Source organism: Penicillium hispanicum (genome assembly GCF_028827665.1).
Source record: "Penicillium hispanicum strain IBT 35686 chromosome Unknown utg000008l_segment0_segment0, whole genome shotgun sequence".
Taxonomy (NCBI): Eukaryota; Fungi; Ascomycota; class Eurotiomycetes; order Eurotiales; family Aspergillaceae; genus Penicillium; species Penicillium hispanicum.
Window position 1 is genome coordinate 268,073 of NW_026623200.1, and position 26,603 is coordinate 294,675.

At 53.6% G+C, this 26,603-nt stretch overlaps 12 protein-coding genes across 12 annotated transcripts; 6 read left to right on the forward strand and 6 right to left on the reverse strand.

The window, feature by feature from the left end:
- Nucleotides 1-71: 71 nt before the first annotated feature.
- On the reverse strand, nt 72-2,223 carry N7459_008937 (S53 family peptidase; the record flags this gene model as incomplete). Its single annotated transcript, XM_056948105.1, has 5 exons — nt 72-1,185; nt 1,237-1,357; nt 1,410-1,633; nt 1,690-1,953; nt 2,021-2,223. 5 exons carry the CDS (start codon nt 2,221-2,223, stop codon nt 72-74), a joined length of 1,926 nt encoding a protein of 641 aa, XP_056795330.1.
- Nucleotides 2,224-2,274: 51 nt separating this feature from the next.
- N7459_008938 (uncharacterized protein) lies at nt 2,275-2,684 on the forward strand (the record flags this gene model as incomplete). The annotated part of the gene is made up of 2 exons (XM_056948106.1): nt 2,275-2,421; nt 2,481-2,684. 2 exons carry the CDS (start codon nt 2,275-2,277, stop codon nt 2,682-2,684), a joined length of 351 nt encoding a protein of 116 aa, XP_056795331.1.
- Nucleotides 2,685-4,677: 1,993 nt separating this feature from the next.
- Nucleotides 4,678-6,774, reverse strand: fos-1 (sensor histidine kinase/response regulator Fos-1/TcsA; the record flags this gene model as incomplete). Its single annotated transcript, XM_056948107.1, has 1 exon — nt 4,678-6,774. The coding sequence occupies one exon, from the start codon at nt 6,772-6,774 to the stop codon at nt 4,678-4,680; it is 2,097 nt and encodes a 698-aa protein (XP_056795332.1).
- A 704-nt stretch (nt 6,775-7,478) lies between these two features.
- On the reverse strand, nt 7,479-8,654 carry N7459_008940 (FAD-dependent oxidoreductase; the record flags this gene model as incomplete). Its single annotated transcript, XM_056948108.1, has 3 exons — nt 7,479-7,764; nt 7,822-8,219; nt 8,277-8,654. The coding sequence occupies 3 exons, from the start codon at nt 8,652-8,654 to the stop codon at nt 7,479-7,481; spliced, it is 1,062 nt and encodes a 353-aa protein (XP_056795333.1).
- A 771-nt stretch (nt 8,655-9,425) lies between these two features.
- optF (uncharacterized protein) lies at nt 9,426-12,190 on the forward strand (the record flags this gene model as incomplete). Its single annotated transcript, XM_056948109.1, has 6 exons — nt 9,426-9,473; nt 9,748-9,936; nt 10,008-11,335; nt 11,387-11,601; nt 11,660-11,929; nt 11,991-12,190. 6 exons carry the CDS (start codon nt 9,426-9,428, stop codon nt 12,188-12,190), a joined length of 2,250 nt encoding a protein of 749 aa, XP_056795334.1.
- Nucleotides 12,191-12,849: 659 nt separating this feature from the next.
- On the forward strand, nt 12,850-13,690 carry N7459_008942 (uncharacterized protein; the record flags this gene model as incomplete). Its single annotated transcript, XM_056948110.1, has 3 exons — nt 12,850-12,962; nt 13,042-13,155; nt 13,213-13,690. 3 exons carry the CDS (start codon nt 12,850-12,852, stop codon nt 13,688-13,690), a joined length of 705 nt encoding a protein of 234 aa, XP_056795335.1.
- An 85-nt stretch (nt 13,691-13,775) lies between these two features.
- Nucleotides 13,776-15,167, reverse strand: N7459_008943 (putative guanine deaminase; the record flags this gene model as incomplete). Its single annotated transcript, XM_056948111.1, has 1 exon — nt 13,776-15,167. The coding sequence occupies one exon, from the start codon at nt 15,165-15,167 to the stop codon at nt 13,776-13,778; it is 1,392 nt and encodes a 463-aa protein (XP_056795336.1).
- Nucleotides 15,168-15,792: 625 nt separating this feature from the next.
- Nucleotides 15,793-16,548, reverse strand: N7459_008944 (lysozyme; the record flags this gene model as incomplete). The annotated part of the gene is made up of 2 exons (XM_056948112.1): nt 15,793-16,329; nt 16,384-16,548. 2 exons carry the CDS (start codon nt 16,546-16,548, stop codon nt 15,793-15,795), a joined length of 702 nt encoding a protein of 233 aa, XP_056795337.1.
- A 731-nt stretch (nt 16,549-17,279) lies between these two features.
- On the forward strand, nt 17,280-19,447 carry N7459_008945 (putative C6 transcription factor; the record flags this gene model as incomplete). The annotated part of the gene is made up of 2 exons (XM_056948113.1): nt 17,280-18,597; nt 18,666-19,447. 2 exons carry the CDS (start codon nt 17,280-17,282, stop codon nt 19,445-19,447), a joined length of 2,100 nt encoding a protein of 699 aa, XP_056795338.1.
- Nucleotides 19,448-20,437: 990 nt separating this feature from the next.
- On the reverse strand, nt 20,438-22,496 carry N7459_008946 (putative MFS peptide transporter; the record flags this gene model as incomplete). Its single annotated transcript, XM_056948114.1, has 4 exons — nt 20,438-21,159; nt 21,270-22,052; nt 22,117-22,425; nt 22,493-22,496. The coding sequence occupies 4 exons, from the start codon at nt 22,494-22,496 to the stop codon at nt 20,438-20,440; spliced, it is 1,818 nt and encodes a 605-aa protein (XP_056795339.1).
- A 628-nt stretch (nt 22,497-23,124) lies between these two features.
- Nucleotides 23,125-23,676, forward strand: N7459_008947 (uncharacterized protein; the record flags this gene model as incomplete). Its single annotated transcript, XM_056948115.1, has 2 exons — nt 23,125-23,136; nt 23,482-23,676. 2 exons carry the CDS (start codon nt 23,125-23,127, stop codon nt 23,674-23,676), a joined length of 207 nt encoding a protein of 68 aa, XP_056795340.1.
- Nucleotides 23,677-24,743: 1,067 nt separating this feature from the next.
- Nucleotides 24,744-26,579, forward strand: N7459_008948 (class V chitinase; the record flags this gene model as incomplete). The annotated part of the gene is made up of 1 exon (XM_056948116.1): nt 24,744-26,579. One exon carries the CDS (start codon nt 24,744-24,746, stop codon nt 26,577-26,579), a length of 1,836 nt encoding a protein of 611 aa, XP_056795341.1.
- Between the last annotated feature and the right edge of the window lie 24 nt (nt 26,580-26,603).

Consider the following 26,603-nt stretch of genomic DNA (forward strand, 5'->3'; position numbering starts at 1 on the left):
TTAAGCTATATTCGCTGTCATTTTGCGTTGATGATCATACGGGAGCAGACAAGGGTTGTTCATGGTAGAAACTAACTCATAAAAACCTTCAGCAAGGCCGGGTAGTTTGGAGTGCCAATGCCGGTGACTGGGTCCCAGCCCTTTGCAGCAGTGAAGCCGTCGGTGTTACAGCCAGGGTTGCTACCTTCGGTGATGTCAAAGAATGCCTCAGGATGCTGGTAGAGCACGGGGTTGGCAAAGCCGACGAGGGCCTTGCCGGCAGCGAGACGCTCCTCGTTGATACGAGTGAGAATAGCGGCAAACACGGGCGCCGATGCGGACGTGCCGCCGATTGACATGGGCACGCCCATGTTGTAGATGAGAACGTTATCACCAATGGCAGCAACGTCGGGGTAGCCTCGGCCAATGCGGTTGTAGATGCCACCATTAGCGCCGAAGCTGTCATTGTTGACGCTCTCGTAGTAAGGGTAAGTCGGCTGGGCAATCGAGAAGTAATCGGCCACTGCCTGCGCCTGGTAGTCCGGGGCCTGGTAGATGTTGCTGAAACCACCGCCAGACGGGAATCGCGTAACGGCCACCTCATCATGGTTCTGGGCACTGCCGCCTGGAGGAATGTACGTAGCGCCCACGGCAGTCATGTAGGGACACGAGGCGGGGAAGTCCGGGGCGAACACGTTGCCCTTCTCGCCCAAGCAGTTGCTGGGAGTCGGATCGCCGCCGCGGCCGGCCACACCAGAGTCCCCCGATGCGACCACGACCGAAACACCCTGCATGCCTAGCTTCATGAACTCGCTGCATTGGCGGCGCTGGTAGGCGATGGGGAGATCCGCCTCGGCATTTCCGTACGAGATAGAGATCACAGTCGGTGGGCTGTAGACACCACACTGCAGGGAGCCATTGTAGCCGCCCACTTGGGGGTCGGGATAAGGAGGGTCGAGAGGTGAGATGGTGTCACAGTAGGAACCATCGATAGCGTCGAGAAAGGTGTTCAGGAAGCCTTGGAAAGTATAATTGTTCTCGTAGACCATGTCATCCGCCTGGAATAGAATTGAATTCTGAGGCCAGATGATCGGGTAGGAGATCTGGAAGTCGAGATCCGATTCAGGTCCTGCGGTCCACAGGGGGTTTGGCGCCTGCCCACCATCGATGCCCTTCAGGATTGGGTGAGTTCCCGATGGGATATTACTAGGGATAGTTAGATATGTGCAGATTGAAAAGAGAATGGATCAATATTACCTGGCCAGCGTCATGAAGAATTCATCAAGATCCTCTTGGGAGTAGACATCCCCAATACCTTCAAAAATACCGAGCTCATTGCCCTTCGTCGCAGAGCTTCCCTCAGAAATATTGTACATAGCTGGCACTGGTCAGATAGGGTCAAACAGAGCAAGATTGCTGAAGTCACTCACTCTTGATACACTGGGGCGTAACAGCAACGTCGCAGAATTGCAGGAGATTGCCGAGTAGCTCCGCCAGGGGCATGGTGATGGGCTGCAGAATCGGTGGCAAGCCGTTCGAGAAACGCTTCTGCATGCCAGCATGGGTGGACCTGCCCACATTCGAGACCTCTCGCAAGGTAACACCGGGGGTGATGTAGTCAATGTGTTCGCGAACAGACCGGGGCACATGGTATCTATCTCAAAGTCAGTTAGTCTGCTTTCGTATGCTTCCGTCCGGGACGAGTCTCACTCCCGAGAAGCCACATGGGATCGACCGGTTTCCGAATGGGAATAAATGTAGTACTCGGTACGCAGCAGACGTTCGAGTTCACTGGCGTCGGCATCGAATTGGATCCACTGTTTGTTGGCCGACTGCGAGACTCGGTCTGCCGTGATGCCAACGGACACCAGCCAGGAACGGACGCTGTCCACACTCTCGCGACTAGGAGCAAATATGTCATGAATCTCTGCGGTTGTCATATGTCGTCCATAGTGGCTCGAGGCAGGGTCTGACCTGTTGGCAGGTTATTAGCGAAGTACGACCAATGACCAAATGGAAACTCGACAAGCGCCACACGTACATTGCCATGAGAAGTTCATGGCCTTGGTCGAGGTTCGACTGGGTCAGTCCGATGCGAACTGGGAGTGTTGTGGCGCCGTCAAGTCTCTTTCCCTCGACCCACGAGGTTGGCATGTATTCGCGTCGCTCGTGCACTTCGTAGTGGTGTGCAGGCACGGCAATGGCACCGACAGCTGCGCTGAGGAGCAGCAGAGAGAACTTCATGATGGAGTGAGATGGGGGTATGATCAACACAGTTGAATCACACCATACACAATGGAGGTTGTCAAGACGAACCAAACGGGCCGTCCGGGGATACGAGAGCTTTATACGGCATCGACGCTCCGTTTCCAGCTGCGGATGAACAGGAGCAAGCAACTCATCGACACGCCATGCCTCATGCGCTTTGGTGCCTTCGCAGTGGTCCAGTGGCATTTTCTCCAATGGGAAACTTCACCACAGATAAACCTCATGGTCAACAGGATCCACTGTCGGGGGTTTTGGCTCCGTTAGAACTACGATCGGCGTGGACAGCGGGTCTTGAATGGGGCATTGACCCTCGACTACGCATGGCTGGGCCGCTTATGACAACGACCGAGCAGGAAGGTCTCGGGGTAGATCGAGAATATTTGGACCCTGAGGAGAAGCGGGATTGGACTCTGCACAGCACGCTTGGTCCGAGATAAGAGACTGTTATCAAGCCACCAGCTCGTGCAGATAACACTGCAGCGAACAATGGCTTTATTGAGAAGCGTAGAATGCTGATACTAAACCAGACTCGGGGATCGAGATCTTTGATTCCAAATTGTCCCTAGATCAAACCCGGGTGTTGAGTGCATGCAGAGAGATGTGTAGATCCGGATTCGACTCCCCTCAAAGAAACATCGATTGATTCAATCGTGTGCGCAACACCTGCGCTGCGGTTCCTGGGTTATTCGTCGCAGATGCCGTGTCCAGGCCAGTCTTCGGCTGCTTCCCACGTACCTCTCGGCATGGAATAATGCTGCGGCGCGTTGGAGATCCCCAAAAAAGAACAGCAGCGACGCACATCAACATCGACCGCACCCTAATTGCCCAATAGATAGCGATCGGCAGCAACCTTCCCCATGCCAAGTTGAAACCTCGCGCAAGACCGCAGAGCCACCTCTCACCATCAGAGACAACGGTGCAGTCAACCTCGGAGCGCGACCAAGAGCACCCATGTGAGGGAGCCACCGCCCACGAAACCAGCAAAAACAAGATCAACATTCCGAGCGCCTTCAAACCTATACCCCAAACAAGGTGAGAGCCAAGTCGATTGTCCCCTCGTGCACAGACGACCACGAAGGCTCGGCGACGACGTCTATGCCAGTCAGAGCGAGGCGCGAACAGCCTGGCACCGATGCGCATGGGAGGAGGGGTGGCGCCGGGACAAGAGCGTGCTCGAACGGCGTTTGAGCAGGAATCAAAGTTGCCCGCTCCACGTCAAGTGGAGAGTGCGACATTTCTCCATCAGGAAGGCGGCGCAGACGTAGTGTCTCTCGTAGAGTTCAGGATAGCCGTGCATCGCATGGTGCGGCCAATGGGCGGGCGCGGGCGCCGATCCTGATATGCCCCTGAGTAGCTCCGCATCCTCCCCGCACTGGGCTGGTCGAGTATGCCGAATGAACGCTAGATGCATCCATGGATGAGTCCAGATGCATGTGTCCGAGGCAGAGGGTAGGAGAGCTGGGTTGCGCGGCGTTTCCTTCGTTCGGTGGGATTTCTTGCGGGCGTTGTAAAGGAGAAATGACTTTCCGGCTTACAGGACAGTAGCAACCCGACTAGTCACATCTAACATTGTATGGCAATCCTAGGACACCACCTGCAAGTGGGCAATTCACCATTCTTATGGTGGCCATCGCAGTTGCTCTCTCTGGGCCAGAAAATTGAATGGCTATACTGGAGCGACTACTGACCAAACGCCGCAAATCCAACTCAACGCTAATTCCAACCCGACTCTGTGTCTATGTATAATGGGTAGAATTGGTAGAACACAACTTCCTATTCGTCATTCTGGATAAGTGCCCACCTCTGCTGAAGACAACACGTTCGCATAGACACTGCATTCGCCATACGAAAGGAGACAAGAAATGCCAGAACAACAAGCCAGTGGTGTCGGAATTACCAGTCTGGTAGGAGGCGACTATGACCAGGCTTTCATGCCCATATGATCTACTGTACAGGTTTTCTTTTACCTCAAAACACCGTTCAATGGGGAACACGAGCCGACGGTGTCATTCCACGCATGTCACCTGCGCAAGGACGGGTAACTGGAAAGCGGGCAACGATGGATCAAATGCGTCGTCGCTGCCTGGGAGCATCACAGGCAACAAAGAGGACTCGGCTGGGAAGGGAGTAAGATATATGTTCTCCGACCACGGGGGCATACTGACGCCCCATATTCCAGGGGACAGTCCAAGGATGTGAGTCATCCCCAGTGCCATCAATATTCCTTTAAGGCTGCACGGCAACTGCCATGGAGTGGCAAGGTGTGGGTAATGGAGAGATGGGGGACGGTGTCGTGTCGTCGCGACCGCCTCGATACAGATATCGGAGGTAGGAGGATATCATCCGCGGAGCGGCACGATCACCCAGGAATCCAAACGCAGGAGGGTCTTGTTCATGATGGGTAGATCTTGTGACTAGTCGTGCCAGATGCTATGATCCGCACCACTTCCAAAGCAAGTTCACTAGCTGCTGTCGATGGAGAGGCTTGGCAATGTAATCATTCATGCCACTGGCCAGGTAGGTTTCAGCGTCACCCTTGAGAGCATTTCCAGTAAGGGCAATGATTGGGACATCGGGGTTGATCTGTCGGATCTTCTCAGTCGCCTTCAATCCGTCCATGACTGGCATGTTGATATCCATCAGGATGACTTTGTACGCGAGCGGCTTCTGCTTGACCATGCGCACTGCCTCAGATCCATCCCAGGCAGCATCCACACATCCAAACCCCAAGCTCGCGAGGAGTTTAAGCATGATGGTCTGATTCACTTTATTATCCTCGACCAGAAGGATCTGCTTCTGATAAGCGGCTTCGTGCAGACGTTCAGACGGATCAGATGCGCTTTCACTAGTCGGGGTCGCCTCACATCTGCTCCGGCGAGGCGTGGCACTTGTACAGTTCATCTTGGCCGTCAGCCAGAACACACTTCCTGGTCCGTTCGGATTTGCGTGAAATCCTACCGCTCCGTTCATCAGCTCGGCCAGGCTCTTACAGATCGACAGCCCGAGACCAGTTCCCTGGTATCGCTTCGTGGCCGAGTCCGCAAATCGAGTGAAGGGAGTGAACAGAGTGCTGACGGCATCCTCGGGGACCCCAATTCCAGAGTCGATCACTTGAATCACCATATCGCATGCACAAGGATCCACCTCATCAAGCGTGTACGATGCATCGATCTGCACATAGCCGCGCTCAGTAAACTTGACTGCATTGCCCACGAGGTTTTGCAGGACTTGTCGAAAACGAAGCGGGTCACCCTTGACGCTTTGGGGAAATCCCGGGGCGACCGAAGTAGCCAACTTGACACCCGGCTTGAGCGACGGTTGGCAGTTACGCATGACCGCATCCACCACGCTGGGGACGTCGAGCACTTCTGTGGTCAGAGAGAAGGAGCCGGATGATAGCTTCGAGTAATCCAACACGTCATTGATGACCTGCAGCAGGATAGAAGTCGAATCTTGAAAGATCGAGGCGTACTCCCGCTGATTGTCGGTCAAAGGTGTTCTCAGCAGCATGGCCAAGGCCAGAAACATGCCGTTCATCGGAGTGCGTAGCTCATGAGACATGTTGGCCAGAAACTCGGTCTTGACTTTAGCAGACTCCTCGAACGCATCGATCAGACGGGCCTCGGCAGCTTTGCGCTCCGTCAAGTCGCGAGTCACTTTGACGAAGCCGACGTGTCGGCCAGACTGGTAGATGGCTGTGATTAGGACATTGGCCCAAAACCTGGTACCGTCTTTGCGATAGCGCCAGCCCTCATCCTCCACTTTGCCTTCTCGCAGGCAGACCTCGAGTTCGCGCGCGGGCTTGTTGGCTTGGCGATCACCATCGCCGTAGAAGACGGAAAAGTGTTGGCCGAGAATTTCAGCAGTCGTGTAGCCTTTCAGAATGGCGGCACCAGCGTTCCAGGTGGCGATCTGGCCGCACACGTCGAGCATGAAGATGGCGTAATCTTTCACATTATCCACCAGAATTTTGTAGGTCTCGTCGAAGTGCGCCTGTTCGGTCACTGCAGGGCCAGCCTGCCGATGACTTTTCAGTCGTGTAGCCTCGAGAAGAACGTAGATGAGCGCGTCATTTTCGAAAATGGGCGTGACTCTCATCGAGAAATTGGATTTGCATTCCGGCACAAAGATGGTATCAATCCCCTGCACCTCTTGCATGGCGATGGCTGCGCCCAGCGCGCCACTCAACGATGCAACATCAGGCGCCGGGACAATGCGCGGTGCCAGGTCGTAGATACTGGTCCCTAGCAACTGATTGCGGTCGTGGTTGAAGAGAGCGAGGTGGCTGTCGGATGCCTCCACAATGCGCAAGGAACCGTCTAAAACGATGGTCGGGGTCGGAGTGCGACGGTAGATGCGGCACATGGGATCGGAGGCTGCGATGGTCGCGTCGGGAGTCGCAGGCTGCGAAGGAAGCTCCCCCTTCGCGTTCAGATCACTCTCGGCCGGCGGAGTGACGACCATGGCGAAGTTGATGGGATGGCGATCTTCGAGGTTGAGGTGGAGCATCTCCTGATCCAGAACCATCGCGCAGGCTCTCAACTGTTCCGCCGACGGGGCAGGAACAGTACGGGCAGGGATCAACGATGCAGGCGACTCCTTCACGTCTCTGTTGGCGACGTCATTCACATCGGGCGCGGGAGCGTGTACGGCACCTCGGGTCGACTGGGTCAAAGAAAAGCGAGCACTGCAAGATGACCGCGCAGGGTCATTGATTCAAAGTGAAGCAAGGTGAGGTGAAGAAGAGAAAAAGCAGGCAGGCCAAGGACGGCCTTAAGCGGCCCTGCGTCGGGATCTGGCCACAGCCCGAGGGAAGAGAAAAATGAGAAAAACCTGGCAGTTGAGTCGAGGAAGCCGACGAGCCCTACTGGCCGGCAAAAAGCGCCGGCGGGGGGGAGGCAGAGCCGCTAACCCGGTTCCAGAGCCATGAACGCGTGGGAAATGGCGCGCGCGCAGGTGATCGCGATGTTTGTATCCCCTGCAGGGTGACACACAGTGGCGAATCGAGCTCGTAATGAGACGTCAGTCGGGTGCAAGTGCGTTGGTGTGGGTGTGGAAGTGGGAGTGTAGTACTTCTGGGGTAAAGGAATGATCGTAATGATAGCAATGGTATCAATTATCCAAAACTGCAACAAACACCTCACAGATAAGCATGAAACCCACGCTCAACGCGGCAGATCGATTGCAATGACGCTGCAAAACGACATAAAAGAAAGAGCAATGCTAGAATGCTAGACAATGATATTCTCGCGCTCCGTCTGTTCCACCATCTTCACCAGCGCATCTGCGATCCCGTATGAGAATGCATACCCGCCTCCGCCAAATCCATAAGCTGAGAGAATCGTCCGATGCTCTCTTTGTTCCGAGTCCAGGCGAAACCCACCCTTCCGTGAAGGACGGATGCCGATTATATGGCTCACGACATCGTCGCTTGGGTGTTCGGGGACAATACTGGGCGCCAGCCGATGGGCTCGTGCAATCTCGTCTCGTGCAATATCCAGGTCGACATCGGGAGAACTGGTAAAAAGAGTTAGAATTATACTGCGAAGCTCCACCGTGACCACGCATGCTCACAGGCTATCGTGTTGTTTGACACCTCCTAGCACCACCCCTTGAGAGTGTGGCCGAGGGATGACATAGGTGTACTCGCCACCGTTCCGGAAGTACATGGTGTGGCATCGTTCGGTCCGTAGAAACACATTCTGCCCCCGCTCAGGGAAACAGTTGTCATCTTGCACATCCGACAGGCTCTTGCTCCCTAATCCACTTGCGTTGATGAAGATGTTCGACTCGGGGAACATGTCATATAACTCCTGCAGGGAGTTGACCCTTTGTCGAACGAAACGCCCCCCCAGGCCCGTAATTTGCCTGCCCAAGTAAGGCATATGTCGAGTTGGATCGGTGACAAGAGTCTCGTAAGCCCAAGCGGTGTTGAAGTTGGAGGGATATTCCCGCGGATCCATCTCTCGAAACTATATCTAGATTAGCTACGGACCCGAAAAGCTCCACGAGCAAAGATCGATAGCTACCTTCGATACCACCGTTCGCCCCCAGACGGCTGAGCTCGGTGCGGGTTCTTGCTCCAGGTACTCGTAGGCGTCGACAAGACTGACTCCCGACTCCGGGTCCTGCGCCATTTGGAGTAGCACGCGATGCGTTACGGCTTGAATATAACGCTGATCCGGGGTGATCCCACCGGCAGCATGCCAGGCTGCGCCTGCCCAAGCCGAAGCATAGTAGATATCCTGATCTCCTGGTAAAAATTCAGCCACCAGAACCACCGAGAAGCCTCTCTGCAATAGGTGCCGGGCCGTTGCGCAGCCGATGATGCCAGCGCCCAAGATCACAATTGGTCGTTGTGGAAAGGGCACTGGTATGGAGTCGTGAACATGCCCACTGTCCCCCATGGTGTGGATTTGTGAGTCCGTTTGTCTCTCTCAAGATGGTAATACGAGGAGTCAGGTCGAGCCCGGCTGATATCACTTGCGCGGCTGCCGATATATATGTAAATGGAATGGGACTGGGGTTTGATTAGACCTCGGCGGTGGCTTCCGTGGGCGCCCAAGCCTATCGGGCTCTTCACAGGAGGGCTCGCATGAGCCATTTTCTGGGTTGGCAATCTCACCTGGAGGTAGAAATGCCGTTGAACCCGCGACGATCTGGCGGAATTTTTGTTGGCCTGCCTCATTAGGAAGCGTTCTCCAGGCGCTCCGATCCGACGAGTGGAGCAGGCAGACGCTGCAGCGCGGGCTATCCCGACAGTCATGGGTACATATCGTCAGTGCAGTCCGTTGGGTTTCCTATATTCAACTCGCGGGCGCTGGAGTTTATTGCTCTCGTATCTGATATTGATGATGGAGAGATAGGCCTGGCCAGCTTGGTGTTGCCCATTGCGCGAGTGATGGGAAGAAGAAGAGTCACGAAGCGGTCGGCCGTTCAGGTAGAGTTTGGATTGCCTGATACGGCGAATCCTTCACGGGTTCGACGGACGCGTCTCTCGGATCATTTCCACCCCCCTCCTCCCACCATCGCGGTCCATGCGGCCTGAAGCGCTTCTACCACTTGCCTAAAGTCGAACCGGGTGCGACTGGTCGGAGTTGCGTGTGTGTTTCCTGTCGTGTCTTGGGTCTCGCGGGATGGAGGCCGGATCCCCCCGGATCCAACAGGAGCAGTTGAGGATGGAGAATGCGGCCGAGGAGAAGTCTCGCGGCCCTTCATGGACCCAGGTGTGTTCAGATCCTGCACTCCCCTCTGTGTGGCCTGTATGCTGCATTTGCTGCTTATATGTGTACTCTCATTCCTGCCGGATCTCCACGCGCGATCGGGGTGCTGGGTAACTGGGCGGGCCCCCTCCGTGTGTCGGTCTGGACCCGGGGGCTCCACGGTGTATCAGACGTTGAAACCCGCCCAGCACCATCAACTTATAGATCGAATATGCGTGGAGAAGACTAGTCCAATGATGGAAACTGGGGCGTATCAGGAACTGACCTTCCGTCCCAGGGGCCGCCCTCCGAGCATACTGCTGACGAGATCTCAATCCTTCACGATCGCGATGCTGAAGAGATCCTCCCGTACGACGCGCATGATTCGCCCTTTCCTGAAGTGCGTGCCGTCATCAAGCCGGTCGATGACCTGTCACTGCCGGTGAACACGGTCCGTATGTGGACGATTGGCCTGGTTTTTACCATAGTGAGTTGCACGCCAAAATCAGCCAACCCCTGCCCATCTCACAGTGTATCAATATCGTCTGACATGCCCAGATTGGAAGTGGATTGAATCAATTCTTCAGCTTGAGGCAACCCAGCGTGACCATTAGTGCGCTGGTCGCACAACTATTGGCCTTCCCGGTGGGCTGTGCTTGGGCAAAATGGATGCCACTCGGCGTGCTGAACCCCAACCGGCACTTCAATATCAAGGAGCATACTCTGATCACAATCATGGCTAATGTCTCTATTGGCTCCGCCGCTGCTACCCAAGTCATTGAGGCTGTCGTCAAATTTTATGACTTGCCCTCACAGGGGGGCTTCGAGGTGCTATTGTGCATCACCACGCAGCTGTTCGGATTCGGTCTCGCGGGCATTGCCTCGCGGTGGCTTGTCTCCCCAGCTTCCATGTTATGGCCGCAGGTGCTCTCCAACGCGGCCCTCCTGACGACTCTCCATTCACGAGAAAATCCGATCGCGGATGGGTGGAAGGTTACGCGCCTGCGCTTCTTTCTGTTTGTGTTCGTTGGCGGTGCGGTCTGGTACTTCGCCCCGGGATACCTGTTCACTGGCCTGAGCACTTTCAGCTTTATATGTTGGATTGTGCCAACCAACGTGGTCGTCAATCAGCTGTTCGGCCAGACTACCGGCCTGGGGATGTCTGTGTTGACCTTTGACTGGGCCCAAGTGGTCTATGCCAACCAGAGTCCCCTGCTGGTTCCCTTTTGGGCTGGGCTGAACGTGATGGGCTCCTTCGCCTTGTTCTTCTGGCTGATCTGCCCGATTCTGTATTACACCAACACCTGGTACTCGGCCTATCTTCCGCTCCTAAACTCAAATACATTCGACAATACTGGCCAGAGCTATAACACATCCCGGATCATGGATCAGAATGGGTCGGTCAATTGGGCTGCGTATCGAGATTACTCGCCAATGTTCTTGCCAGCTGGTTATGCCATGACATTTGGGGTTGCCTTCGCCAACCTAACCGGGATCTTCGTTCACACTGGCTTGTACCACGGCAAAGACCTTTGGCGCCAATGGAAAGGAACCAGCAAGCCGGATATCCATGATCGGCTGATGTCGGTCTACCGCCCGGTCCCCTGGTGGTGGTTTCTGGCAGTCACCGTGGTCATGTTCGTCCTAAGTATCGTCACCAATGAGGTGTGGCACACTGGGCTTCCAGTCTGGGGGTTGCTGCTGTCCTTTTTATTGCCCGTGATCTACTTCATCCCGGTTGGCATCATTAAAGCAATTACCAACATCAGCAGCAATCAATTGAATTTGATTACCGAGTTTATTGGTGGCTATGCCTTTCTTGGACGGCCTCTGGCAAATATGGTATTTAAATTCTACGGCTATGTTGCCATTGAACAGGGCCTAGAGTAAGTATTCCCGTTGCAAAACTGCAGACGCTGTGCATCTGACCGGCTTAGATTCGTCGCCGATATGAAACTAGCTCATTACATGCATATCGCCCCGCGCACTCTCTTCGCAGCCCAGGGCCTTGCTACACTCGTCGGCGCAATTGTTCAGTGTGGCGTGACTGTATTCATGATAACTAGAATCGACGGGGTGTGTACGTCCGACGCCGAGGGTAATTTCACATGTCCTCATGGTCGAGTGACCTATTCCTCATCTCTTATCTGGGGTGCGTCTGACTTCCTCGCTTTGAAATGGTTTTGGTTTTCCCTCTAACGTCTGCCTAGGTGCCATTGGTCCAGGGCGGTTATTCTCCCCCGGTCAGATCTATAGCAATCTGTTATGGTTTCTTCTCGCCGGTCCCGTGGTGGTGGTCATTACCTATTTCCTCGGTCGTCGCTGGAAGGTTGTGAATTATATTTCTTGGCCCGTCGCCTTTGGTGCGATGAGTCTGGTCCCGCCCGCTACAGGGGTGAACTTTTCCTCCTGGTGGGTGATCAATGCCATTTTCAATGGCTTGGTGCGTCACCGAAAGCCGGCATGGTGGTCGAAATATAGTATGTAGCTCCTTCCTTTCTCCACTGTTTCGCGTGAGTTCTTTTTGTTGACTCGCCGCAGATTATGTTTTGTCTGCCGCGCTGGACTGCGGCGTTGCCGTGTCGACTGTCATAATCTTCTTCTGCATTACTTTGCCTGCCGGTTCTCTCAACTGGTGGGGCAATACCGTGTACGCTCACACCGCTGATGGCCTAGGCACGCCATACAAGGGCATTCCAGCTCGGGGCTATTTCGGTCCACCAAGAGGCACCTGGCATTGAGCAACGTTTCAAAGAGGCGTTTCTGTTATCCGGTATATTGATTTCTTTTTCTGAAAATGTCATTCGATCTTTTCCATTTGTTTTTCCATCTATGGACACTTGGTCGAGTTCTATGAGATTTTGCGCTAGGATACCCTCTCATCGCTCTTCTTTCTCTCTCCTGTGAATAATTAGACCATCCGCGAGATCATCTGTTATTATATTGCGTCATCGCCAGAATGACTTCTTTTCGACCGGACAATTCTCGGTTGCTTGTTTTCTCCTGTCAGACCCTCGGCTATGAGATGCCAGGTTATTCAAATCTTCCCTTGTATCTTAACAATCTCGATGCCTGGTTTCGACTCCCTTTCGGGTTGATTTTCTTTGTTCGTTTATTGCATATTGTGAAACATCAGCGTCCAGCATCACTGTGCCTCAAGATGAATTCTTTGTGACTGACACAACCTTACCACCCTCTCCATTTATAAGGACCCCCTTTCCCAATGCCTAGATTTCAGTTGATACCTTCCCATCTCTCCCGGCTAGTCTGACAATATCCCTGTGAATCTGAATGTGACACAAAACTATGTCCGATGCCCCCCAGATCCACAAAGGGAATGTACGGGACAGTCTGTAAGATGAGAAAGCTACATGTGCACCCCTGGGCGAATTCCAGACGCATGGATGACGTGGTCTCTCAAAGAAAGCGATGGCCTAAACAGGACCCGCCGATATTGGATATGAAAGACGTGCCAGAAGGGTGGAATGTTGATGAGCCTGACCTTGCTGAAAGGTAAGTGTCCATCTGCTCATGAGCGCGACTGCATATGGATTCCTTCTCGATCTAACAAAACTGCCACTCTTCTGAGCAGCGATATCGAAGCCCAGATCCAGAGAGCACGAGATAGAATGGAAGAAGGTATCCTTCCGGATATCTTCGCAGGCAGACTGGCCCGGTATGAGACGGCACGGGAGAAAGTGAGCAAGTAAGAACTTCATTAAACAGTTAAAACCAGGAGAAAGATGCTGACAGACATCCCAAGAGAGGTGACTTTATCGGGGCACCATGTGGAAGCTGGAGCTCTCAGCTTTGGGGTGATCCATCGCCTAGATACTCTCAAATTCATGGAGAAAGAGATGCAACAACAAACAGACAAGCATTCTCAAGAGCAGCTCCGTAATATCGCCTCAGTTATCAAGGCTTATGAGAGCGAGAACTTGGATTGGCATCCTGGGAAAGTCACCTTCTGGGTCCACGGTATTCAGGTTGGGGAAGCTCAGGATTTTGACTGGGGAGACCTGCGAAAGAAGGCGGAGGATGAGAGTTTCCGAGATGCGTGGGTAGAAGGAGTAAGCCCGCTGATTGACTACGTTGAAGATCCCTACAAAGTACTGACGTTCGGCGCGAAGCTCAATGGACCCGGTCCTTTACTCCAAGCCCTCCATTTCGTGCCGCAGCCGCAGCCGTCGAGCTCCTGGAGATATGACTTGCGATCCCACAAAGGGCATCTCTATCTCTGAGTCATTGCTGACTGTGCTCCGTGGGGAGTCGCCGCAGTGTCCATGGATCATTGAAGACCATTGAATACATATCCGTTGCTCTAGCTCAAATCTTGATCGACCGGCCTCGTACATATACCTTGGCAATGTTTCTATCATCTCCCGTCATCAACCATTTCTCGAAGATCACCAGCATTGAGTCTTCCTCCTCGACAGGACTCATAACCCCGGGACGATCCAAATCCATGGTGTGAATCTCAAGCGCATCAAACTCCTTCCCTATCGCAAAATTGCCGACCTTGTCGTCAAGTCCACAGACCTGAGCGCCGCCAACCGTTGCCAAAAAGAAGCCCTCGGCCAGGGTCAGAGGGGCGTCTTGACCTTGTGTCAGCATATGTCGTGCATTTGAAACAATGAATGCTTGCTTCATCGCGTCCAGAATCGAGGACGAATAGCCGCCGCCGCTATCAGTGCCTAAGCCGACTTTAATGCCGCGTCGGAGATACTCGCGTACAGGCGCGACCATGAATTCCTGCATGGTGATGTTTGCGATCGGGCAATGCGCCACTCCACAGCGAAGCCGTTGGAGAGTATCCATTTCGCCCTTCTCCAGGAAGATACAGTGCGCCAGCACCGACCGTTCATTTAATAATCCGAACTTTGCGTAGAGCTCGGCCTCCGTTTGGAACTCCGGAAACAACTGCTTGGTAAACTGAATCTCCTGCTGTGCCTCGTTGAAGTGCGTTTGAATCGGCAAATCGGGATTCTCCGTCGCAATCGTCCCAAGCCCCCGGAGGATCTCTGACTCGCACGATATGGCGAACCGTGGCGTGAGGATCGGCTTGACCAGGTTACTGTCGGGGTCAAGATTCCGCACATGCTGAATCAACTCACGCGTTTCGCGCAGAGAATCTGCAACCGAGGAGTCGCGATACCAGTCCGGCGCGTTGCGATTCATGTTGCATTTGCCGACGAGCGCGCGCTGGCCTTTGTCGAGGCAGACATCAGCCAGGATGCGGGTCGCCTCCCCATGGTGGGAACCGTAGTAGGAGGCCGTCGTGATGCCCTGTTGGATGAAGCCGGCCACGCACGAAGCGTACATGCGGCGGGCATATTCGGGGTCGGCAAACTTGGCCTCGTGGGCAAAGGTGACTTTGTTCAACCAGTCGAGCAACGAGATCCCGCGCCCAACGCCGCGCTGTGCCCACTGGGGCGCGTGGTTATGCGTGTCGACGAACCCCGGACACAGGAACTCGCCGCGTTGGAGGTACTTGACTGGGAATACATCGGGCGCATAGCCCTGGTCGGAAACTATCGCGTTGATCTGGTCTGCGTGCACGTTCGCCTGTAGCTCTTGGATCTTGCCTGATTTGTCCACCAGCACAAAGCAGTTCTCAAGAATCTCGATCTCGTCCAGACTCTTGGAGTGGACTACCGTACCGTGGAAGGCAAGGGGCAGCCCCGATGCCGGGGAAGTATTTTGGTCTAGTGCGTCCATGTGGGAAGCTGGAAGAATGCAGGTTGCAGGAAGCGAGGTCTGATGTATGCACGCTGTTTATCTGTTATCGATGAGGGGTTTGCATATTCGGCCAATGACGTCGCCAGGCCAATGGATGCGAGGATAAGCTACATATGAGAAGTTGCTTAGATGAAACCTGCTAAATCTACCTAGTCTCGACAGGGTCAGAAGGGGTTAGGTCGTGCGCGGACGAAGATGCTCCTTCCATCGTCCGCTGGGAGGATACACGGCAGGGGATGGGGATATCTTTTCTGGAGAAACATGATGGTTGGACGCATACGCCATAAGAAGGTTCGTGAATTGTAGAAGTACTATAGGGGTTCTGAATTTTTGTGATCAATACGCGACATCCTCACCATATTTGGCTTCTGCTTTGACGATATATTCTTCACGGATACTACCTAGGTAATAGATAGATCTAGCGAAATGTACCGACATGGGTAGTTACGCAGTCAGCACCAGCTGTCAAGAACAAACTTGATTAACCTATCATAGAAGTTTGTTACGACCCCTGCAGAGAAGTATATAACCCCCGATCGAACTCCTAGCAGGATGATTGGGAATGTGCCTACAAAACCAAAGCTTTCGGTTTAGGGTCCACAGATCACGAACCCTTAGCAAAGGTCTTCAGAGAGTCCTCGCTGCCATTCCAGATATCCGAATCGCCACCATATGTATACGAGTCCGCGTTCTGCCAGAAGCTCTGGTAAGACCAGCCACCGGGGACAGTGCTGACCGAGCTGCTGTACTGAGCCAGCACCAGCGGGTAGTCCTTGGTGAAAGCAGTGCTACCGCCGGTGCAAGTGTTCCACCAGTCTGCAGTGGTGTAAATCATAGGGTACCGCCCAGTCTTGCTGTTGTAGGTTTCCCCAAAGCCCTTCACCCAGGCGACCATGTCAGACTTGCTCAGACCGTAGCAGGTCGAGCCAGATGGGTTGTACTCGATATCGAGCATACCGGGCAGGGTCTTGCCATCGTTGGACCAGCCGCCCCCATGAGCAAGGAAGAATTCAGCCTGGCTGGCACCAGAGCTCAAGTCAGGATGGGCAAAGTGATAGCCACCACGGAGGAGACCTGCGCTGGTAGCACCTTCGTAGTGGCTGGAGAAGGCGCTGTCAACGTGACTGGTGCCCTCGGTTGCCTGCCCAGGTCAGGAATTGCATTCATCCATGAGCGTAGGATTGTTTCTCCTTACCTTGATTATGACAAATCGGGCACCGGCACCATAGGCGTCAGCAAAGTTCACGGTGCCTTGGTAACTGGAAATATCAAATCCCTGCACGCCGCTGGCACGGGACTGTAGCGCGCTAGTATAGGCAATACTGGCTGCAAGCAAGAGAAAGACCGCAGCGATTTTCATAATGTCGATCACGGGCTTGGAAGAAGAGAATGAAAACCGACGGTGATGGTTTCTAGGCCCCTTTTTATCACCGCCGAGAAGATTCCAGTAGCAGTGTATGCTCTCATACGTGCTATCACATAGAACGGATGCATCGTATTCGAAAGTGATAGGCTCTTTGATCACCATGGGGGCCGAGGTAAGATACGAGATCGTGCTGTTTCCCCATGAGGCATTTGGATTCGACGATCAATGCACCAGGAGTGGAGGGAGTTTCCTCTTGGCAGATCAACAAGACCCCTGTGGCGTCACTGCAGAGCCAACGGCGCTGTGAAGATTGACCCGGCGATCTTAGAGGCTTGAATGACTTGCCATGGCTAATTGGTGGCTGCTGGCCATGGTTGCATCGCACAGATATCGCCGAGTCGAGCACGGAGGCTTTTGTGCCTTTCAGATCATGACTTGAAGGCTCGTGTGGAGGAAGTAGCAGATTCCACACCGAGATGTCACTCTGTCATCCTGTGCCGGTGGTAGGGGCCAGCATGGAAGGTCGATGGGAGACACCGCGATGGTGAGATCGAGGAAATCGAGCGGCCTCGCGTAAGCGGAAGGCCGAGTTGGCCGGGGAGACCAGCGTTCTCCCGACTCCCGCCCTCCCCAACTTCCTCTTCTCCCTCCATGCGCCGCAGCCCTGGCATTCCGACTCGCTCCGCCTGTGGCTGAGATGGACAGCGGTTGGAGCCGCCGTCACCATGAGCAGCTCGGGCAACAAGGAGTTCCGCGATCAGCTGGGCAAGTTCCGCCTGGACTCGATTGGCACTCCTCCACCTCCACCGCCGGCGTGGTCGCAGCCCAGCGTGCAACCGCCGCCGTTTCACCACCAGCTCGAGGTTACTTCGGACCCAGCCTCTAGTTCAGCCTCTCGCAGTAAGCGCGTATCCACAGCCTGTGACTTCTGTCGCAAGCGCAAGAAGAAATGCGACTTTCGCTACCCAAACTGCTCCGCCTGCACCCGCGCCGGCGTCCGCTGCACCATTCCCCCGCCGGGACCACAGGTCGCTAGTGCCTCCGTTCCCCGAGACCAGCTCGAGAACCTGCAGAAGCGAGTGCGATGGCTCGAGGAGTTGGTGCGCCGGAAATCAGGCATCTCAGTGGCCGAATTGCCCACGGGCACCCCCGTGGATGGCGAGGGCGATCCGGATTGGTGGTACCAGGTGCCGGCGATGATCGCGACCGGTGGCAGCCGCCCATCGGCCACATCGATGCCCAGTCCTGCCGGCAGTGGAGGCTCGTCCGTAACGGCAGGACCGGCGGCGTCGGAGTCCTCGACTGGCGTGGGCATGGAGCTGCCAAATGTGGGTGAGATCTTTCGGGATCAATTGGAGCACCGCCGACCGTCCGTGGCGCGTCCCGCCACGGCTCCTCGAGTGCTGCGCTTGTCTTCCTTCGAGGAAGCGGAGCAGGTGACTGGACAATATTTCGGTAGCATGGGCTATCAATACCCTTTCATGTCTCGGCCCGAGTTCATGGGCCATCTGCGACATATCTATACCGGGGGGATCCCGTCTCCTGAGATACATAACTCCTATCACATCATCATTGCCATCTCGTTGTTGATCGGCTCGGCAGATACAGCACAGGCTGCAGACTTTTATCATGCAAGCCAGGAAACCTTGCCTCTGGCGCTGCAGAACGAAGACTTGCCAGCTGTACGTTCTCTGCTAGCGTTAGCGCTCTACACCATGTTCGCAACCTCAGGGCCTAGTATCTGGCATGTGCTGGGTGCGACTATGCGACTCGCAGTCAGTTTGGGCCTACACAAGGCACGGTCATACGCAAGTGTGACAGAAGAGGAAATGGCCAAGCGTGTATTCTGGAGCTTGTACAACTTGGACCGCCTCATTGCAAGTACCCTGGGCCGACCCCTGGGGATCGCGGATGAAGATATCACCGTAAGCCTTCCGCGGGAGCTGAATGACGACGGCACTGAGGCCCCTGGTGCCAGTGCAATGACTATTCCAGTGCAAGTCATACGTCTCCGGCGGATTTTCTCGCGCATTTACCGATACTGTAAGTTCCCATTAACTTTTCCAGGCCTTATTTATGGGCGGGGCTCTAAACTTCTTTCGCGCATGCAGTGTACAGCGGTCTCCCATGTCCATCGCCACAGGAAGTCACCGTCACCCTGGGCCAGTTCCGTCGCGAGGTGGACGAATGGCGCATGTCCGCTCCAGTCTATCCCTCGGCACTTCTCTATTCTACCTCATATTACGACTATCTGTACTATACAACTTTGCTTCTCATGTACCGTCCAAGCCAACGCAATCCCACCCCAGATGCAACCAGCATTGTCAGTTGTGGCGATTCTAGCATCCAGGTTATCCGTTCCTACTGGGACAGCTACTCCGTGGGCAAGCTCAAGTGGATTTGGCTCACACTGAGCCAAGTCTACTTTGCAGGTATTACCATCTTGTGGTGCCTCGAACAGAACGCACGCTCATTGCGTGAGTCCCGCATGGCTCCATGGCACCCCGACGAACAGACGATGCGACGTGGAATCCAGGCGGTCGTTGTGCTACTCGAAGAATTCGGCAAACGCCGTCCTGGCGTGGATCGGCTCGCCGAGACGTTCCGCCATCAAAGTACCATGATCTTCAGCCAAATGGCGTATCAGCAACAACAATTGGAACAGCAGCAGCAGCGACAGGTCCCACAACCACCGCCTCTCATGCCACCTCAACCTTCCGTCACCTTAGCTCCGCCCCCTGCGCCCCCTGTTCCATTGGCCCCGGTCCTCGATGATGTTTTGTTAGTGGACGGTAGCGGGGCTATGCCGATGATTGACCCGCAAATGGCGGAGCAGTTATACTACTCATACAACTGGTTCCAGGAGGAAATGGCGAGTTACTATACCCTTTGAGCGATTCTATGTATTATGATAGACGAGCAGGTGTATGGCCAGCGGTAGACGGAGTTATGGATTTGGCCAGGGCGTGTATTGTCGAACCTGCGGTGTCTTGGTCTTGGAGACACCACGAACAAAACGATAGACATAATCCGATTCGACTCCATCAACCATCATATAATCTTTGCCGAGGCGACCTCAAGCCACAGTTCGGGGTCATCAACTCGACTACGTAATCTACAGCGGTCTTACAGGAATTGTTTGAATCAAGCACACGTGCTTCATGCCCGTTTTTGACAGCCGGTGCTCACAGCGTACCCATGTCGGTAGATGCGTAGAATGTGAACGTATTAATATTCTCATTGATCACGAAGATTCTTTGAAAGTCCTGGAGACGTCGCGTCCCCTGTCAAATCATTCTTGCTATATCTGGAAGGGGTTGGCCATTCCTGTAGGTATCGCCAGCCGGTGCCATGGGGGCCTGTTGCGCCAGGACAAGGTACTTTTGGCCTTGAGAAGTCTCACTATCTCTTTAGGTAGCGTTGGAGTGTATGGGATGGGCGATCTATGTACTTGCTTCGCAACTTAATCACTGAGGTTAGCTGTTGTTCCGTCTGGATCTCCTTTGGAAATTCCATCTCTCATCCCACGGGGAGATGGTGACTTGAATTGAAGGTAGACTGAGGGAGTTGTTTCCCGATGAAATTGTCAATTTTTTTTTTTTTTTTTTTTTTTTTTTTTTAAATCAGGACACTTGCTGTCGCCCATTCCATCCTATAGTTTAGGAGGGTCCCAGAATCTCTCGTTGTTAGGTGACCAGGAACTGATCTTACCACTAGCCTAGTAGAGATGAGCTCTCCGGAAAACTGTTTGAGAATGATGGATTTCGTATTCATACGCCAAACGTTACATGATAGAGACGCTCCGCGATAGAAGGTACCCTTTAAATATATAAATATCACAGCGAGATAAAGGAAAGACGTAAAACTCTCCCCACTCGGCACATTAAACCGAAGTATCAGCTTCCTTTTCGCCGGTCGTCTCGCTCTGGCTCTTGTCCTCGGTCGTGGAAGCATTCACATAGCTTTTCAGATAACTTTCATCGTTGAGGTGCTTGAACCGGAACCAGAAGATGACTGTCTGGACAGCAAGCGCGACAGTGGGAGCACCCCATATCCAGGTCAGCCATGGATCCTTAGTGACAGGAATCAGAATCTCGCCGAGTGCACTCGACAAGGCAGTCATGAACAGAAAGATTGCCACGACCAAGCCCTTCATCCCCTGCGGGGATCGCGCATAAGCCACCTCGTATGCAGTAACATTGCAAAAGCATTCGCTCACCGCTGCGAGGACGGTGTTGGGAATCTGCCACCAAATACTGATCGGGGAGACCTGGTCACAGGTAGAGGCGTGGCTCCCACAGGGAGAGAGTTGGTATACTTTCCATTGCACCAAGGTTCCCGCGAGTCCAGCGAGGATTCCCAGGAAGAAGCCAAAGGTAATCCGGGTGATAGGGCCGAGCCGGATCCGGCGACGCTCCAACAACGGATAAATGATATAGCTGAGGATGGGGATCGTGACCATGATCGTTAATGGGTTGAAGTTGTTTAGCAGGTCATTCGGAGCACCGTTGGTAATCATCGAAGCCCCTTGATTCGTGGACACGGATCCTATGCCGCCATCATTCAGGTTCCAGATTGGGTAATACCAGAAGATATCGCATGCGGCTTCCCAGACGTATTAGCTCTCGGTGATCAAATGCAAAGAAATTTGCAGTATTTCTGGTGAACACTCTAATTGAAGGCATTGCAAAAGGGCAAGTTATTCGATGACGTACCAATGGTGCTTGCAACATCCTGGACAGCTTGATCTGTCCAGCCGACCTGGATACCCGCGCTGTGCAGATTATCCGGTTTTGCTGCCTCCCAGAAGTCTTTGCGCCACACCCGTAGTTTGTTCCGACGTAAAGCCCAGCCGGTGATTTTGACAGCTTGGGTAAGCTCTGATCCCCCTCTGGGGGGCTCTTTATATGTTTTGTTGTAGACCGCCGCAAGTAAAATGGGAAGCAGCATATAGATGATCCCTGAGAGAAAAAAGGACAACCAGTATCCGACGTACTTCTCGGCATAAGTAGTCGCAAGCATGTAAAAAGCACCGACATTCACAAAGCCATAGAAAAGAAGCATGGTTCTGGTGGTAGTCGATTCGGGGTCGACAATGACCCTTTCTCCTGATTTTAGGGTCTTGACATACGGATGCTTTTGTCGGTGCTGGTCGAGGATGGTGGGCGCGATGTTGGGTTTGAAAACACCCGCTCCAAAGGCCAGTAACAAAAGGCCAATGATGAATGGTGGCGCCGCATTCGACTTGCCTCGGTGGAGAACTGATGGGATTGCTCCAACGATCTGGATTATATGCGCAATGCCACAGATTATCACACCCACGAAGATTGCCTTGTAGCGGCCCACGTAGACGTCGGCCCACCAGCCGCCAAAGATCGGAATCACATAGGCGAGGAAGGTAAACAGCAACACCAGGGCAGAGCTTGCTTGAAGACCCATCCCCAGAGCACCGGCCGTCTCTTGGCTTCCTCGTGGAGGCGCACCGGCTCCATTGCCACCTATTGGTTCGAGTCAGTCACCATCGCTCACTTTCAAGAGTTATAAAGCAGAGCTTCGACCTACCCTTGGGCAACGGGAACTCGACAAAGTTAGAGAAGACCGTTTGGGCACCATAATACGATGCACGCTCCGCAAACTCGACTAAGCATAGAGAGAACGCGACCAACGGTAAGTTAGCTGCAACCCTGCGCAGAGTATGGCGGTCTTCGTCATTTGGCAGAGGATATTCATCCGAGTCCGACGAGACCTCATTCTCGGAGGACTGGAGGGCTTTCACATCGGTGGTCGCCTCCGATGATTGCTGCTTCTCCTTGGACTCCAGTCGTGACTCGATCACCTCTGCGAATGGTTCTGTAATGTCGTGCGGGCTCGCTGTAGGGTTCCTCGTGTCAGTCACCCTGAGAGGTATTCATTGGTCGATGGCGACACGAATACTCACACATCCTTGCGGTGGCACTGGTCTTGTCGATGGTCGCTCAATTGGTGAGATGAAGCCGGTGAGGGGAGATCAGCGAGGGAAGTGCACTCCTCAGCGATCTTGTCCTCACTTATCTCTTGTCTGGTGCGCTACTGCACTCACTTATCTCGCAGCGCACTAGCACGCAAAGCACGCCAACGGAGAATATTCAAGGCGACGATTAGATGCAAATGTCGTGACTCGCTTCATTCTCCATTTGGCTTCGATGTTCCCGCTGTGTGATGTCTGATTGGAGAAGGAGATGAGCGTGCAGTTCTCCAATATAATTTGGCGTTATCGGGCGGAGAAATGGCGAGCGTCTTGTAGCGATGCAACGCCGTCCACCTCGACGGACCTCCGGTTTCAGTCGCGTCCCACACCATCTCCCCGTGTTTATCAATGCAACGTCGCGTACCATCTCGCCCTGTCCAAGTGAAGGCAGAGGTTATAGACGTGGAGACCTCGGCCGGGGCCGACTCTTCGGGTTTCCTATCGAGCATATCAAGAACCCAAGCCACCCGCTCACGCCATCAAGCCACCAGGTCAAAAGAGCGTTTTTTATGCCATTGCCAAGCTCTATCCTTATTAATATTGATGAGTGTTCCGGCTACAACATGCTAACTGTTGTTAGTGGTGAATAGATCCCTCGGTCTCGGAGCTTGCTCCTTCTGCCCTGAAATAGGATCTAACCGAACTCGCATGCATCAAAGGAGCTTGTCTCATATTGCATCAAACCAGGCAGTTGACGAGACTAACGATCACTCTTCCGTTCATACTTCCCCAGAGCTGTCGGTGTGTTGGAACCGCGCGAGACGCGTTTGTTCATCACGGTCGCCAAAAGCAAGCAGTACGTGGGCGACCTTGGGGAGAATGTTGGTTAGGTTAGCCTTGGAAACTCGATTCTAACTCACGACCTTCACGATCTTGTCCGTCAGAAGTCCAGTGGGGACAGTCGATTTTCATGGTTTCAGTTAGCACAACGTCTCGTGCCAGGCGTGGAAGGCTTGGATAATGCCTCGGCGCAGTTTCCGACTAAAGCCCTTCGCAAACCAGAAAACCCCGTTTACAAGAAGGCGGTGGTCGATGGAAACGTCTCCTCTGCAGGGCTTGTCCTCGACCTGCCTGCCATCCTCCAGGGCTCGCTAGAGCTCTCAGCGAAGAAATAACGCGGCCTTGCAGTAAGTAGCGACCGATCATCCCGCGAATTGCGCCGAAAGCGTGGACCAGATGAGATTTACGACCGGGCACGGGCTGTCGTATCCCTTCCTGACGCCCGATCCTGTCAGATCAAACCATCGAAGTTGCGGGATTTGACCAGCATATTTTCAAGCTGGCAGATTCCTCTGAACCTTGTGGAGCCAGCCTTGAAGTCTATGCATGGTTCAGTCGAATCGTGAACATCTTCTCTTTGTTCCTTGGCCGAGTCATGTTTCCTGGCTCGTGGAGGGATTCTGATCCTACGGCTGCATTCTATGGGGCTTGGCTCTTGGTTATGGGTCCCGATTTTTACACCATTCTGGTGACATTATTAGTCAGTTCGGTGATACACACCGTAGATAGGTAGTGGAGAGGTGATCTACAGGATCGATTGCCCCCTGCGAGCAAAGCATGACTGCGGTTGGTCAGGCGTGATGTGGAAGTTCCAGAAGAATTTGTACAAGGCTGTATGGCCATCGCCAGGCTCTGCCTCGTACCATGTTACATAACAGTTAGTTAGTTCATGTTGATAATTGTTACATCATCGGAAATAACCTTCTCATCAAATATCCAAGGCCATTATCACTGTGCTGCCGCTCAATCCACCGCAAGGCTTTGCGAATTGGCATTGCAGGGGATTCCAGTATACATTGTAGCTCAAGGTATGCCGACTATGATTGCTTCGTACATCTGGAAAACCCGAGCCCAATCACTCAAACACAAGGCTGTGCGGATATAAAGTGCAACCACCATTTCATCTACACAAGAGCCAGACCCCTGAGATCCACAAGGTCCCGGGATTGAATCTCCACTGCGCGCATAGCAATCCTTGGTCAGGATCCATGGATGATAGTGCATTCCTTAACAGGATTTTTTATTCACGGCAAAGGATCGTGAATCATGTTCGTTGGGGCGTTTCCAGTGTACTCATTACGTGGTGTCCTGTTTTAGACAGCCCATATAGCTATTCCCAACGTCCTTTGACATCTTCTGTGTTCTTTTCTGCTTCCTTTTGACTGCGATATACGTGCCTCTCATGGCCTATTCTCCATTAAAGGGCCTGTTGGCTCTAGCTGTTTCGCTGACCGGTCTGGCCGCCGCGACTCCATCCAACGACGACTTCTCGACAGTCATTTGCTCTGAGCCTTCCTCCTGTCCTTTTCTGTCAACACAATCATCCGTCGCCACTTGGGTGCCAACCACTGTGGTTTTGAGGGAGGGAGAGACGGCCACTCCGATCTCCAGTACAAACGGCCAAGCAGCTTCTCATACTTCCACGACCGCATCGTCTTCCGATTCAACGTCCTCGAGTGCACCCATCCACGAAAATCACATGCTACTTAAGCGGACACCCTCCACGCTTCAGTTTCACTCATCGTCCAGATATGTGTCCTCATCAGGACGGACGAGCCATCGGTCTTCGCAACTGGCGTGCAAAGCCTCCGGTAGCCTTGCAAACCCGCTCGTTGCATCTGGTCAGCCTCACTCTAGCATCCCACTGCACGGAACTACCAGTGTGCCTGGCTCAATCATCACTGCAGCTCCAAGTCTGAGTTCTCCAATTACAGGCGAGGGTTCAAGCAATGTTACGTCCTACTCATCCGAGGTGGTAGCATTCTATCCCCTGTTCTCCTCCTGGAGCAAAGACCCCACACCCGCAAAGGCGACCGCTGCAGTCAATAGGCTCGACACCATTATCCAGGATGGAAAGAATCTAGTCAAGAGCTTGGGTGGGGGGTCCATCAGCTGCGGCAGCAAGAAACGCAATGTGGCCAAGAGACGCGGTAGCGCCCTCAATGCAGTCATGAACGTGGTTTGCGATACCAAAAATTTAGATGACACTCTCCTCAAGGCAGAGAAAGTGGGAGCAAATGATGCCGAAGATCTGATAACAGCCGCCGATGGCACCTTTGAAAAGAGGTTGAAACCAGACGTGGAAGCGCTCGGCGACAGCATTTCTCAAACGCCAACTGATAAGCCTTCATCGACAACGAGGTTGAATTCAGCGAGTGCTCATATCTGCTCTAAGCACTCTTACACAAGAAGCTACACCCCGTCCATGTTTAGGTCTTCTTCATCTTTGTCACACGCGATCACCCCACCACATATAAGGCCAACGACAATGAGATCGAAGTCGTCGAGCGCCATCGCTACAATCACGGCCTATTATCAATACGACAGTTCCAAGAACAAGGGGTACTGCGAGGTCGAGGGCTACCCGGGCTCATACCAAACGATGCCCTCGTCGACCCCCGATCCGGAATATGGACCATGTAAATGGCCTACAATGCCGCCGACCTACATTGACGCCGCAGTGACAGCATACACGACCTACGCAGATGGACGAATCGGGAAGTGTACGGATGCTGAGCCTGTTGATGCAAATGCGAACACCAATCCAGTGTGCCAGAACCCGACGTCCGTTACGGTGATATCCACCGACACCGCGATGGCGGCGAGCTACTCGGCTTCGCAGTCGTCGGCCGAAGCAGCTGCTCAGGCGTCCGCCTCTGCCGCAGCACAGATGACCGCCAACTGCACCATTCTTTACCAGGATGAGTTTCTTAGCAAGTCCACAGTTGTAGACTCGTATTACTACTTGGGTGATATTGGCAGCTGGGCAACTGAGAAAGAGCTGTCCAAACAGTTAGATGGATGCCGTGGTATGGAGGGCTGGGTGTGGCAAGATATCGGTGACGGCAAGCACCAAGCTGGGGTTATTCTTGAAGGCAACAGACCTGGATGTGTCGAACGGGCTATCGTGTCTGCAGGTGGCCCTTCAATTAAGTGTCATAATACGGGTGGAAAGGATTGGACTGCGCCAGAGGCGGCAATGTACAAGGCCATTCGTAAAGCGGATGAGCCATGGTAATATCTTGGGCTGAGAGAGACAAAG